Raw genomic sequence first — 16,131 nt, 5'->3', positions numbered from 1 at the left:
TTCCATAATATACATATACCACAGTTTGTTCAGTCATTCCCCAATTGATGGACATTCACTCAATTTCCTAATTTTTTGCTACCACAAACAGAGCTGCTATGAATATTTTTGTACAACTGATGTTTTTATCCTTTTTCATCATCTCTTCAGGGTGTAGACCCAGTTAGTCATATTGCAGGATCAAAGGGTATGCACATTTTTATTGCCCTTTGGGTGTAGTTCCAAACTGCTCTCCAGAAAGGCTGGATGAGTTCACAGCTCCACCAACAATGTTTTAGTGTCCCAGATTTCCCACATCCCTTCCAACATTGATCATTGTTCTTTCTGGTCATATTGACCAGTCTGAGAGATATGAGGTGATACCTCAGAGAAATTTGCATTTCTCTTATCACTAATGATTTAGAGCAGTTTTTCACATGACTGTGGATTGCTTCAATTTCCTCATCTTTAAATTGTCTCTGCAAATTCTGTATTTGTCATTTGGGGAATGGCTTTTTTTTTTTTGAAAATTTGACTCAGTTCTCTCTATATATTTTAGAAATGAGACCTTTGTCAGAAATACTATTTGTAAAAATTGTTTCCCAATTTACTACATTTGTTTTGATCTTGGTTACAGTAGTTTTGTCTGTGTAAAAGCTTTTTAATTTAATGGAATCAAAATTAACTAGTTTGTCTTTAATGATGTGTTCTCCATCTCTTCCTTGGTCATAAACTGCTTCCCATTCAAGAGATATGACAAGTAAACTATTCCTTGATCTCCTAGTTTGCTTATAATATTGTCTTTTATGTCTAAATCCTGTTTCCATTTGGATCTTATCTTGGTATAGGATGTGAGGTATTGGTCTAATCCAAGTTTCAGCCATACTAACTTCCAATTTTTCCCAACAGTTTTTATTGAAGAGAGAGTTTTTATTCCAGAAGCTGAACTCTTTGGGTTTATCAAACAAGAGAGTACTATAATCATTTCCTGCTATCTCTTTTGCACCTAGTCTACCCCACTGATCCAACACTCTATTTCTTAGCCAATACCAGACAGTTTTGATGACTGATGCTTTATAATATAATTTTAGTTCTTGTAGGGGTAAGCTACCTAGAACAGTCATTCTTGAAGGTTATTCCCAGAGATTTAGTTTAAATTACAAATATTAAAATGAAATAAAATATATTTTAGATAAGTTCTTTTCCTTTATGTTTGAAATATTTTATAACTTTCCTTTTTATTAAAGTAAGTCATGTTATTAAAACAAGGAGATATTTGTATGATCAGGTGGCATCCTCTTTTGGACATGACTTTTTTCCTAGGCATGTGGAGAAAGAGCTTTTTTTTAGAAGTTTTTGCTATTTTACACAGAGGCAACAGATAGTTATCTGTCTTGAGTTAACACTTTGATACTATTTGTTATTTAGATTATAAGTTTCTTGGCAAGATCCATATCTTATCCATTGTTTGTAATTATATAGTGACTAATGTAGTTTGGCATATTCATTGAATAATTAATAAATATTTATTATAATTAAGGGAAATACTTTTCTTGTGGGTCTAATACATCTACATCACTTATCTTCACACTTCAAACTCTGGGTTCATATCCTAGGATACTTTTTCCAAGAGAGAAGTAGAGGACCCTTGGAAAATTCTGGTTGAGATGAATGGTCAGTAACCAAATTTGTTTTCTGCTTACTTTACCAAACTGCTCTTGCTTCATGGTAGGGGATTTGTTATCTCTTTGGGTTCAATGCAGAAGGGAAGCAAACCAGTCTTAGTATTCATGCTGTCTTTACCCTCCTTTGCTTCAGGATTTTTCGTACACATACGTTCATTTCCTCTTTTCTGAACTCATATAAAAATCGAAAAGGATCCCAAACTTCTGAGCTCCTCTTTACGTGAAACTTAGGTGATATTGTACCATTCTATTCAGGGTACTTGCTACATAGACTCTTGGGTTTGTGTTTACTGCTATACTTTCTCTAGTGCCATCACTGAGACTCTGCATTGGTACTGAAGTAAGCCCAGGGTAGCTTTCAGATAGAATTACTGCCTCCCATTCACTGTATTTATTAACCTTTCAAATCTTTTCAGATTGTGACAATATAAGCCAAAGATCTTTTCTGACCACTGTGTTTCTGTTTCACATGCTCTTGAGAAACTAGTTTGATCCGGTTATCTTCTCTTCCCATGAGATTTAATGTACCATGAAATAAAAATAAAAGCCTAAAAAATATATTCTGTATTAATTCCTTAGCTCCTTGGTCAGTCAACTAAAAGATAGATGTTTAGAGAGCAAGGCCCTGTGTAGGTACTCTACAAAAATGAAATGTCCTCTGCCTTCAAGGTATTTGCATTTTATTAGTGGAATCAACATGTACAGATGACCAATAAATACAAATATATGCATATCAAAGTTATTTAGAAGGGGCAGGGCAATATTGTAAACATCACTGGGGAAAAATGAGGATAGATTTATTATAGGAAGTGGCACTTCCAAGGAACATTTATTAATCACTAGTATGTGGTAGATAATGTGTTGGTTTTTGGAGAATCAAAGGAAAATAAATATTTGACTCTAGTCCTCAAAAGATTCTAATTAATTGCATTCTAATTAGGGAGTTAACATACAAATGTATTGTTGCATACATAGACCCATAAAATATATACAGTGTAGAGGGACTAAGGTTCGAGAAGGGAGGGTAGAGCAATATCCAGAAAAAGCTTCCTGAGAAGGTGAGATTTGAGTCTTGAAAGAAAACAGAAGGCAGAAGAGAGGAAGGAGAACATTCCTGGTACAGGACGCAACCACTGCAAAAAACATGAAGATGGCGTGTTGAGGGTGAGGAAGAGTATGGAGGACAGTATAAGTAGGTTATAATATGTGGAAGAAATAAATCAAATGAGTGGAAAGATTGGAAGGGGTCAGGTTGTGAAGGTCTTTAGTTGACACAGATTTTATATTAGCTCCTGAAGGTAATAGGGAACCACTGGAGGATGTTGAGTAGGAGGATGGCATGTATAGACATAGGCCTTAGATGCCTTTGACATCAGAGTGAAATATAGATTGGGAGTCCTGGAGGCAGAGTGACCAACCCAAAGTTATCAGGTGAGAAGTGATAAAGACCTGAAACTATGTTAGTGACCATGTGAATAGAGAGAAGGGGAAATAAATGAGAGATGTTATGAAGATAAGAATGCTAAGATTTGATAACTGGTTGCATGTGTGTGGTAAATAAGTGAGTATGAAGAGACAAGGATGGCACCATGGTTATGGGCCTAGGTGCCTAGGAGGTTGGTACTAACCTGGATATTAATAAGAAGATTGGAAATGGGAAGAGGTTTGGGGAGGGGAGAAAGACAATGCTGTATCAGACATGTTAAGTTCGAAATGATTATAGACTTCCAATTCAAAATATCCAAGAGATAGTTGATGATTTGTGATTGAAGTTCTAGAGCCATCTTAGGGCTATATATTTATATTTCTACATATCATCTGTATATGATATCACCAAAGGTCAAGCTTCCATGGCAGAGCCTTCTGGTTCTGAGAGATGGAGTTAAGGAACAAGTGCCTTCCTGGCACAGAAGCCAGCCTGTGTATATACAGGATGGTAAGTAGAAAGGTAGAAATGTTAGAAAGAGGACATAGTGTTACTTGGTCAGATCTTGTCTTGATCCTGATACTTCATTTCTCTTTCAGTGCTCAGTCGGGACTTTGGATTATATTTTTAAACAATGCCAGCTGGCACTCCAGAATGTACAGGATGACATGGAGCCCAGGACTATGCATTTGAGATCTCTGGAGTCATCATTTATCAGGCAGGGGGAGGAAATTCATAATGAGGTAAGGACGGTGGAAGAGAAATGATTTATACAGGTACTTTAGGATCAGTTTAATCAACATCAAGTCTCCGATATGTTTCTTATTTTTATTTGATTTTTCTGGAGTTTATGGTCTTGTTTAAGGAGGATTAGCACCCCTGCTATGAGGTACTGCAGAACCCTTTTTAAGAGATACTTCTCCACCTTTGGTGTCCACTTCAATCCTCCACTTCAAGCTCCAAGAAACTGTAATTTGCTAAGCATTCACACCCTGGGAAACCATCTCTATCCTAAGCATGTGAAGACTTCTAGAGGTACAGACAGATTTTCCAGTAACCCTGAAGGTGGTTGAAGTGAGTGCTATGGAGCACTTAGAACTTGGTCAAAAATTGAAGACACCAAGGTCATAATCCACTGCATCCTGGGCCTCACTAGTCATCCTGACTTTTGTCCTGCTGCTGGACTTAGGAAGAGAGCCTATGACATTGTGCAACTCTGCCTCTCTTAAATCCAATTCATCTGAGAGTCAGGACATCATCTTCAAGATATCATTGATTCTCTTTGAAACAAAGGACAAACAACAAATTAATTTATCTATATATTTTAGAAGACTACATTACTGGTTCTCAGGGCTTAATCTCCTAGGTAAAAGGCAGTCTTTATTCTCAAAGGAATGGCAATTTACATCTATTTCTGAAATTTAAATCCGGATTCATTTCAGTTCAACAAACATTTATCAAATTTAACCATGTAACCCTTTCCCCTCCCATTCACTAAGCTCCACTGACTCCCTCTTGTCCCCAAGATCAAATAGAAATTCTTTTGTTTGGTATGTAATACCCTTCATAATCTGGCCCCTTTTTACCCATCTAGTCTTCTTATTCCTTATAGCTCCTTTCTTTTCAACAATTCAGCGAAACTGTCCTCCTTGCTGTTTCAAGAACTAGATACTTCTTTTCTTGACTCATTTTCACTTGTTGTCCCACCATGACAGGAAGGCTTTCTGTTCTCATCTCCATCTCTTAACTTTCCTGGCTTCTTGTGAATTTTAGCTAAAATTTCACTTTTTACAAGAAGCTTCTCTATATCTCTGTTAATACTAGTACTTTTCTCTGACAATTCTATCCACTTTATTCAGACATATCTTATTGTGCATAGACATTTACATGTTGTTTATGCTTTTTAAATTATGAACTCCTAAAGAATAAATTTTCTTAATTTTCTTTGTATCCTCAGCTCAGTGCCTAGCACATACAGTAAGCACTTAATAATTTTTTTTACTTGAAACCCATCATAGATGATGAAGGATTGGGGTTAAGGGGAATACAGATACAAAAAATGAAATAGCCCTAACTCTCAGAAAATTTGGTTTTTTTAAATTGGATAGTTACAGTCTTTTCACAATTAAGAAAAAATAATATTAGAGGAAGGGAGCTTGACTAAATGGAATCAGAATTTGCTTCTAAATGTCCTTTGAAGGTAGTGTGAGGTTCTTTGAGGAAAACATACATTCCAGTCAGTCACTTAGATTTTATTAAGTACTTCTATTTACCAAGCCCTGTGTAATACCAGGAATAAAAAAAATAATACAAAAGATAGTCCCTGCTCTAAAGGAGAGGGGTTCAGTGGCTTCAAAGATCTGAGCCTTTATTAGTATTGGGATTCCCTGTAAGGGAGCACCAGTGAAACCTTATTTCTAGAATCTAGATTATAGTAACCAAAAAATCTTGCAGGAATCATAGGATTGGAAATTCTAGCAGCATGGTCACTTTCCTGGTTATATTAATAATATGAAGATATGAAGTCAATGATTTTGATGTTATAATTCCCCCTCCCCCACAAAAAATAATGAAAGAAAGAAAGAAAGAAAAGAATACTAAGTCCATGGGGTGGCTAGGTGGCTTAGTGGATAAAGCACCAGCCCTAGAGTCAGGAGTACCTGGGTTTAAATCCGTTCTCAGACACCTAATAATTACCTAGCTGTGTGGCCTTGGGCAAGCCACTTAACCCCATTTGCCTTGCAAAAAAACCTAAAAAAAAAAAAAAAAAACTAAGTCCAACTGGAGGGGCCAGACTAACAGCAGATGCTATTCTTGAATGTAGAGCTTGGCCTCTCTTCCTTTCCCTATCTTTCTTTGACTTCTTGTCATGTTTTATCAGCATCAAATGAGGGGAAAAAATTAAACTGTATACACAGACTGTTTATTCAACAGCCAGAATATTGTCATTTGAACCCATATGCTTTAGAATGTCTCTGACAGATTTTTTTTTTTTTTTTTGCATTGTGCATATGGGGAATGATCAAGAAACCTTAGCTGGGTGAGGCAGGCCAACAACCTGAGGTTGAATGCAGACCTTGAATCTGTGTTTTGTATGTTCCAACTACCCTTTTCTGTGGTGCCTCCATCTTTGATTTTTCAAGGTCATCTCCTTATTTGAGAGATTAATTCCACATGTTGAGGCATATTGTCAAATATTGTTTTCTTACCACACAAGTAGGCCTGAGTTTCAGTGTTTGCTCACTTGTGTGTGCTTAGTTCTTTGCTATTAAATGAAATCCTAAGTGTGTATAATAGCTACCCACTTCTCTTTTGTTTTTTCCCCATCCTTAAAGGCCACATAGATTCCTTCAGTTTATTAATTATGAGATAAAGTTTTGTTGAACTAAGTAAAAATGTGTCAGACTATATGAGCTTAAAAAGTGCTCCTTTTTTTCTATGGCTTTAAATGATTTCAATTCAATTAAAGATTTATTTAGTTCTTGCTGAATGCAAATTAGACATGATCCCTTTATTCATGGACCTTTGAACCATACTAACAAGTCCCCTTGGATTTGGAAAGTCTAGGACCCTGGCATCACATCTGAACTCTTACTTCAGTCTCTTTTTATAAATAGATGAAAGAACTTAGAAGATTTTAAAGAGTTCTTTTAACCTTGATCTGTTATCTCCTTCAAATATACTGAAGTGGGTCATGTTGTATCAAATTGAAACAAAAATATTATATCACTTTTCTAGTAGAGTGTAAGCTTTTTGAAGACAACAGCTTTTTTGGTTTTATTTTTATATTATCATTGTTTAGAATAGTGTCCTCATTGGACTAGCTTAATTATTTTTCAAGTTGAGTTGGAATATAGGTAACATATACTAAAAATGTAGACTATAATATATAGTATATGTTTTCAAAATGAAGTGATTTATGTCTGTCCAAGGTGAGGAAAATTCTAGTACTTAGGGGAAGTCAAGAGAAAGCTGTCTGGATGAGATGGTGTTTAACATATGGGTTAGGAATTCAAGAGTTCAAGAGAGAAAGAATGAATTTTCAAGGTATAGGACTCAGGAAGAGTGAAGCTGAATTTTATTGTTTGTCTCTGTTTTGAAGAGGACCAAAGGAAGAGGAAGGTATAGGGCTTACTTGGATATAAAGAAATAGTCTGATTTGGTTAGAGGATCAAACATCTGCCTGAGAGAATGAAGAGATAAGGCTGAAAAGACAGAGGGAAGCTGCAATGTGAAGAGCCTTGAGTGCCAGTCATTGGGATTTGAAGTTCACTTGGTAGAAAACAGAGATGATTTTGAAAGGAATGGTGATATGAATAGTTTAGTACATAAAGAAGGTTAGTTTCACAGCATCTTGGAGAGAGAAAATGTGACTGTGGAGACTTAGTAGGAAGTTGTATTGTAAAAATCCAGGTAGGTAGTAATGAAACCATGTACTACAGTATTAATAGTAACAATATAGAGCTGAGCTAGAGTTAACAGGAAAGGGGACTAATCAAAATCAAGATTCCTGACAGAGGATAATAATATTACAGATTGAATTAGTAAAGTCAGAAAGAATGGATTTAGAGAGAAAGATAAATTTTATTTTGGGTGTATTACATTTGAAATAGTGGTGGAACATCCATGTGGAGATGGTTTGTAGGCAATTGGAATGTTGGTTTGAAACTTGAAAGAGAAGCAGGGTTAGACTGAAATTACCAAGTGAGAAACAGTATTGAGAAAGGGGTAGGAGTGGGGGAGGGGGGCTAGAGAGTAACAAACTCAGAACCTCCAAACACAACCTGAAAGAACTGGAAAGATGACAAACCTGAGAGTCAGCCTGCCCAGGAGAATGGATTATCAAGTCAACAGTGTCAAGTGTTATTAGAATTGTCTTAAAGTACTAAGACTCTAAGTAGACCATTGGATTCAAGATGAACTGCAAGAGATAAATATGAGCACCTTTTCAGAAGGGTTTGTTTGAAGTGCTCCCTTTTAAATTCCTAAAATATTTCTGAAGGGAGTTTGCTTATTCCACACACTGAAAACTTCAACTTTCTAAAATTGGACTCCTCTGAGCTACTACAGTCAAGAGAAAACTTGTTCTCCTTTTCTTTGTGAATCTGTCTAGTTGCATAATTGTTCCAAAATAAAGTATTATTATACTCTTTGGTTGCCTCATTTTATTGTTGCCTGCCTCTCTTTTTCTTTGTTTGATTTTTTCACTGATCTGTGATGATGTTTGTCCTTCATTCTTGAAGAAGAATGTGATGTCAGGGAAGTGATGCCAGGAAGGTGATGCCATGACAGGCATGTGAATTGGATTTGAGTGAGGGGGCCTGCACTAAGTCATCAACCTCACTTTTTCCTCCTGAGTCATCTAAGTCCAGTGGCCAGATATGAATTAGGATGCCTGGAAATGGTTCTGGATGTGAGACCATCAGGATTAAGTGACTTGCCCAAGGCCAAACAACTAGTAAATGGCAAGTGTCTGAGTCTGGATTCGAACTCCCATCTCCTGTCCCCAAGGCCAGAAACATATCATCTGTTCCACCTTTCATTGACTTTATTGAGTTACACTCTCCTCCTAATCCTCAAGAATAAAATTGAAGGATATTTAGGGTAAAAGACTTGACTGTATTTTACTGTAGTTAAATCTAGGTAATTTTCAATTATCAGAGAATCTTTCCCTTGAAGTAGAGTGATTGGCTTCTCATTTTTTTTATTAATGCTCTTGTGTTTATCATGACTGTTGTGACCATTGTAGCAGCCCTCTGGAGCTATGAGCAAGGCCTCAGTCTCTAGTAACTAGATTTTTTTATTAATCGTGTTTTTGTTTTTACAACTTTTTGCTTCTCTTTCCTGTTAGCAGAGTTTTCATTCATCTATTTCAGGTTTAATTATACAGTGAGAAGCTCAAGTTTATTTGAAAGGAAGGTTTTGCATTTTGTCTCATGTGTCACAAGTATGAAGAATAACCTTGTTAAAAAATGCTGCAAGGTTTATGTGCATTTTGAGTTCACAGAGAAAAATGAAAGATTGTCAGGAATCTGGTGGGTACAAAAGAGAGGCAATATAGATCACCTCCATGGACAGCATTTAATAACCAGTGCTTTTTAATAATTGACTGAGTTGCTTCAGTATGTAAAATGTCAGATGGTGCTGGTGGCATTTACTATCCAGCATGGACTGGTATTCTAAAAACAGGCTTTTAATCATGATGTAAAGAACACTGACAGTGGGTTAATGTTGGACATAAAGGGTACAGTACTTTTACCCCTTTGTATTCCTTTGACTTCCTCTGCCTTTAGGGCTTAGAACAGTTAGGTAATCACATGATTAAGCAACTGAACTCAGATCTTCTTTGTTCACTATGTAGTAATTTCTGTTATATAGCAAGGGCTGGTAGGAAAAAAAAATATCTGGTTAATCAAGTTAATCAAGGTATGTTAGTGAAAGGGCTTGAGTTTGAAGCCTGGTTCTATCATGACCAATGTCATCCTGGGCAAGTGTTCTTGATCTATGTAAAATGAGGTGAGATTAAGTGACCTATACATAAGTCCCCCTTTCTAGTACTAAATAATTGATCCTTGGAGCTTAATTGTACATCCCATACCTGAATTACCAATTTGTTGTTAAACACAATTCAATAAAACATAGCCCTTAAATCAGACATTATTTTATCTTTTTTTGATGATTCAGAAAGCCTCTCAGGATCTCAAAATGTTTATAGGTCATGATCATGAATATTAGTTATCATTTTACTACAGAAATTTGAAAAAGCTTAATAACAGGGGAGTCATAATCACATACATGAAAATTATAAATCGAAGAGGATCTAGTGAAAGCTGTGTTCCTCTAATATAACTCCCTCTGATCACCCTCTTAGAGGCTTACCTTTGCTCTTTTGAGGTTCCACCCACCCATTCCCACTTACATCTTTATTCCATTAGTTATTAATTAAATTCTTGGAGAATTTAACCCCTGGAGAGGATGATAGGGACCATGACCCTGTCATAGTTGGATATTTATAGGTCAGTATTACAGAACTTTGTTTTTTGAGTCTTCAGTAACAATAGAAATTCAGTACCAACTGTCTCACTAGCATTTATGCAACTTTAGTTGTCATTGTTGGTGTCTTTTCCAAAGGGTGTACGACTTCTATTTCGCTCCCTTCTCCCTTAGATTCCAATACTTAGGAAGTCTTATCCTTATTCACACCCCAGGACTCAACCCAAGCAGCTGGGGATACACTTTGTTCCTTAAATTAATTTCAATAAAAAAGTTAGCTGCTTTTCTTGGCATGGGTGGGACCTTATTGAAATCCTGGAAGAAATCCAACATGGTTTTGTCTCCATTTCATTGAGATGAAAAGCAAGGCAATGAAGATAAATAAAAGTACAGTAAATGGGTTTGATGCCAATAAAGATTCTGCCTCCTGGGGATGAACTAACATCATGGATCAAGCTCAACTGGGAACTCTGCAGAGAAACTTGATGGTCAGGTTATAGGAAGGGACTTGAGTTCTTTCTCAGTTTTGTATGTGTTTGTATTCATAATGAACACACAAACCAAAGCCCCCCAAATATTAGTCATTTCTGGGAAAAGAAGAGACTTTTGTCGGTAAGAATAGGTAGGCTCACCTTTCTCATTTTTCTGCTAGTTAGGTCTCTAGATATGATCCTCACTAAGGCCATTAAAGTTTGAAGAGGGTTTAATTTACACAGGTATAAAAGTAGTATATTATCATGTGTTACCACAATTCACTGCTTTTCATAATCTGTTTGGTTTTCTGAAATATCACAGCTGCTAAGACTGGTATATTTTGTCCCTTTTAGTAGAAATCACCAGACTTAAGACCCTAATTCTTTTTTAAACTCTTGAAGCTCTGTTGTTAACTATTATTGTGGCATTAGAGTTTGTTCTTCTCCTGATAAATGCCTGGTTGAACTTGTATTCTCTTCCTTGAACTACACTTGTAGTTCTCTTTGAAAATACTTAGTTTACTTCTGTTACCTGCTATCTTTTTAATACCACAGATAAGTTCAAGCAACTTGTCTTAATATTATTCACATTCCTTTTTTTTTTTTTTTGTTTAAACAGCTTTCAGGGAAATCAGTTCTGCATATCAAACAAACATTTGGTTAATGTAAACTAAAACCTTTTCAGACTTTTGAAGTTGCAATGTTTATACTTGGTGTTCTCAGGTTAGGTATTTAAGCCATTTTCACTATTGTTACACCTTCACAAGTTGCTTTTGTTTGCGTTTGCAGCAGGAAAATTCAATATGGATAAGCAAAAAAAAAAAAAAAAACCCACCAAAAAAACCCAAAAAACTTCTTTGTGGAAACAGGTGATGATTATAACCATGTTGACTCTGTATATGGAACAAAACTACCATAGCAAAGCAAAGCAATAAGATCTATACATTTCTTCAAAGGGTATAGACAAAAAGAAATTTTTTAGAGTATGTATAGTTGGAGGGAAAAATACCAAGTATATTTTCTAACTGAAGTAAATAAGGAAAGACTTGATAATATATTGTCCCACACAATTTTTTCAGTCCCCATCTTTGTCAGCAGTTACATAAGGAGTAAATACATTTTTGGTATATTTGTTACAATTTTGGAACTTATTGGTATTTTTGTTTGTTGATTGGGAGGATGACTAGTCAGACTTATGTATCTTATCATGTATCTTTGAACAGTTGTGTGGGTGTATATATATGTATGTATGTATGTAGGCATGCATGAAGGCAGTATGACAGCAGCTAGAGAGGCAATCTGGAGTCAAGAACACCGTAGTTCAAATTCCACTCTTAACTCATACTTGCTATTTTTTTTTCCTGTTCACAAATCCCTTGGGCAGTTTGATAAATCTGTGGGACCCCTTCTCAGAATGCTTTTAAATGCATAAAATTAAATACCTATGAATACAAAGGACATCAATTATATAAGTTAAATTTTTAATTTCATGAACACATTTTTAAAAACATTTCAGGTGAACAATTTCTGCTCTAAGACAAGTTGCAGAACAGATGCTTATCTGTTCTACAAAGAAGTCTCTTATGCTATTGAAATCTTGGGTGCCCTTTTCAAATCTTTTTATAGAATAGATATATGCTTATAAGATCTAAACGATCTATAGAAATTTGACCTGAACCTGTGATTTAATCAGTAAATGAATCTCTTAGTAGAGAAATTCCCCACATCAATGAATATTAGCATTTTGTCTATAATTTATAGTCTATAGTAAAAAGCTGAAGACCTTGAAAGAAGTGATTTGCCCAAAGTAAGTAACACAACTAGTTTGTCAGAAGTAGAATTCAAACCCATGCCTTTCCAATTCTAGAAATGGCCCTCTAGCCACTGTACTCTGGTGCTTCTTAATTATTCTTGATCTTCATTGTTCATTTCTTCTTTTTCTTTGACTCAAGTCCTGTCTTGAGAATATGCATCTCTCTTTAATAGTGGGTGAATGATTCAGATTGTAATGGTCCTCTATTTTATACATTTAAGTCACTTAAAAAAAAAAACCCTGACATCTTGAAGACTATCTCAGCATGTATTATATGTAACTTAAAAATAGTTTTTAATAAAGATTCTAGGCAAAACCAATCCTTCTCTGATTGTAATCCCTTCCATAATTCAGTTCTCTACTTTCAGATTAAGTGACACCTATGGAGTTTTTTTTTTTTTCTAGTTCAAGGGATACAACTTCTGACCAGGAATTTTCCTTTTCTAATTTCAAAAAATGAATTTGAAGCTCCAAATGAAATTAGAAATTATTTGTTACCCTTCTTTCTGATTCCCATGAAGTTACTGCGTAAGACTTGAATTGTTAAAACATAAAGTTTCTGTGTCCAAAACCAGCTTTAATCATAGTAATTTTCTTCTATTTGTGGTGACCAACAGGTAGAGTTTGAATGGCTAAGGCAGTTTTGGTTTCATGGCCATCGCTACAAAAAGTGTACAGATTGGTGGCATCAACCCATGTCTGAACTGGAAGGATTGTGGAAAAAGATGGAATGTGTGGTAAGTAATTTAATACTGAGGACCATATTTTCAGCTACATATACTGCCACAATGAAAAAAAATGCATCAGTATGCTGATTTCCCCATAGATACTTTGCCCATGATAAATCAACTTTTCCAATCTTAGTTCATTCTTAGCCAATTTATAGGAGCATCTAGGGTTCTGTGGGTATCATTGGGCAATGAAAAATTGTTAAATTTTATAAGTTTAAAGATTAAAATAAGCTCAGGAAAAAGTAATGAAAGGATTGAATAAACTGGGGATAGATAATAGCATTTCATAATAAATAACCTAGGAGCAATTAACCAAGCAGAATAACTAGTAGCTGTTGTTAAATTCCCATTTTACAAATAAAGAAATAGAGTCAGGCATTGAACCAAAGCTCAGGGGGTATCCTAGGAAGGATAGGATCAAAATTCTAAGATCTCTACATTTCTTCCTTCAAACTCAGATCACTGAACTTTGTTGGTTTTTGGCTCTTCCCCACCTCACTTTCCCTCCCCCCCCCCCTTTTTTTTTGCATTTTGCTTCTAATAACACAAAGGATGACATTTTCCCACAAGTAAATTAATGCATAGGTTGTTGTAACACTGAGCCCCAGGCAATGGCAGTTGCAACTAAACCTTCATGCTGTTTGAAAGTTTACACCTGAATACAGTCTGTTGCAGATTAATGGGATTTGGGTGAAAGTATCTTCCTATTCAAATACAGTCTGGGTGCCTATTTCTGACAGTTTCCATTTAAGCAACACTGCCAACTTCAGCTTTCTAACTTAATTCCTATTCATGTTCGGTTGTGTCAGAACTCAGGATTGGAAAATAGGGACATATAGAGTTGGATTAGCAGAAAAAATAAATTTTACTGCATTATTATTGTTGTTGATTTCCAACTAACAAATGAGGTGGGGGTTTGGTCTAGACTTTAGGACTTGAATGTTTTATATCTTCAGGTATTGCTGATATCATCCATATTATGCATTATAAATTCCCCACTAAAGGACCTGTGATTCAATAAGAATTTAAAAATAGAGGAGAATGCATTATTATTTTGTAGATCTTCAGTGAAAACAACCTAAAGGAACAGCCAATTTGAGAATCCTCTAGGGCTAGTTTTTCTGCAGTTGGTGTGGTATTACTGTGGGCTCCATTTGAAATATTGCCTCAGTGTCTCTTCTTTCAACAAGACTAGGATGATAATTATCAGTAGGGACTTACTATTTGGGACAAGACAAGATGAGAAGCTGCTTCTAATTTAAGTTTAATCTTAAAAAACTGTTTTATGACTCTAAGCATTTGAATCACACAGTGAATTTGAGCCATCACAGGGAATTAAGTGGAATGATATTTGGATATGTCCATTCTTTTATATCTGCTATATTGCATAATATCTAAGAACTTGGGGTAGGAATGGAAAATACCAATAAAGAAGAAAGTATTAGAGGGCTGGGTTAGTTAAGGCCCTATTTTATCCCTCCATAGTCTGTCCTTTTTTTCCCCTTCAATTTTAAGCAGTAGGGGGCACTGTTTAGCTACTATTTTGAAACAACAGGATTCCAGACTTTGAGGAAAATGCATAGAAATGTACCATTAACTGTCAAGAATTATCCCTGTTGCTTCAAGTTAGCTGTAATCTCTAAGATTCCATAACACAGGAAATCAGTTGTGGGTTAACAAATTCAACAGCAATTTAACATAAAAAGTACAGTGTTTGGTGCACATTTGGATTCTATAGAATTAGGTTAATCAAAAAAGCATTGCAGAATGTACTCCTTTGGCTTCTAGGCAGTATATTACTCAAAATTATAATAATTTTCATTGAATAATTATGCTTTTTCTGGTATTATAAAATAGTATATGTGGGGAATCTCTTCTAATAAATGGGTTCTGTGTTTTCAAAAACATCATTGATTCTTTTTTCTTTTGGAAGCTAAACCAAAAATCCTTAAACAGGCAATGAATGCATTCACTTTTTACTTAAAAGTTAAATGAGATTTGGAAGTGTTTTCATATATAAAGAAGAACTTAGGTAGAACTTTTTTTTAAAATTTCAGCATTCCCACATTTACTATGTGTTGGAAGGCAAAGGGAGAAGGTGGGGCAGAAGAAGAAAGGAAAATGAGTTCTTAAATAGCTTTTCCTCTATTAATGGTAATTACTTCACATGTTATAACCAGTCATATATTTCAAAAACTTATCATCTGTCTAAACCTCATGGTTCTTCCCATGAGAGCCTTCCCCTGATCCCCAGCCTCTACTTCTCACTCCTTGTTCCATCAAGCTCACATTTTTATCACACTGTTTATTCTTGGCATTTCTCTCCCAGAGGATGATTTTACTCTGCACTTGCTCTTGTGATGTAAATGTTAAACCTTATATTTGAATGACAGTATGATAAAATTTCACATTTTCCTTGAATATTACCTCATGAATTTAGAGGCATTAAACCTGAGGTGCATGGCCACTCTCCCTCTAGAACCCAAGTATCTCTCTAGCCTTTCTCTCCTCTTTTTCATCTTGGAAAAGGACTAAAGTTATTCAGATGCTTGTATTTTATTAAAAACAAATAAAAAACCCCAATAACCACTCCCTTATCCCAGATTAACATATTATCAAGAGATTCTTCAGGGTAAGTGTCCACTGAATTCAAAGAAAGAGTTACCATTTGAAAGCGACTGTATAAGCTTTGCTTTCTGGGTAAAGAGAAGTATGAAAAGCTGAAATCTCTTGTGATGTGAGGAAGTGTTCCTGAAACTGTAGATTCGATGGATAGGCCATTTGTCTCTCAGGGTCTGATATCATTCGTGCCTTGAAAAAACTGACATTTATTTTACCTATAAAAATGTTTTAACACTATCACATGCATGAAGATATAGAAAAAAGAAAGGAGAATGTGGAACCTTCCAAATTGATGGGATTTATTCATTTTTCTTTCTAACTGTTTCATTTCATGTAAGACCAGTGGATACACTGGAATTGTTTCCTGCACAAACATTTAAAAAGATATTACTTATTTACTTATGGGTGA

General features: G+C 35.4%; 1 protein-coding gene across 9 annotated transcripts in view; it reads left to right on the top strand.

Annotated features, from left to right (window-relative positions):
• Positions 1–16,131, top strand: part of FTO (FTO alpha-ketoglutarate dependent dioxygenase) — a 477,648-nt gene that overhangs the window by 194,768 nt on the left and 266,749 nt on the right. For all 9 annotated transcript variants that reach the window (XM_074211304.1, XM_074211303.1, XM_074211307.1 and 6 more), the window contains 2 exons: positions 3,690–3,833; positions 12,987–13,106. In XM_074211304.1, coding sequence (XP_074067405.1) covers positions 3,690–3,833; positions 12,987–13,106 — 264 coding nt within the window. The remainder of the gene's footprint in view (positions 1–3,689; positions 3,834–12,986; positions 13,107–16,131) is intronic.

The sequence above is a fragment of the Macrotis lagotis genome, chromosome 1 (genome assembly GCF_037893015.1).
Source record: "Macrotis lagotis isolate mMagLag1 chromosome 1, bilby.v1.9.chrom.fasta, whole genome shotgun sequence".
NCBI lineage: Eukaryota > Metazoa > Chordata > Mammalia > Peramelemorphia > Peramelidae > Macrotis > Macrotis lagotis.
This window is presented reverse-complemented; position numbering and strand designations above follow the sequence as displayed.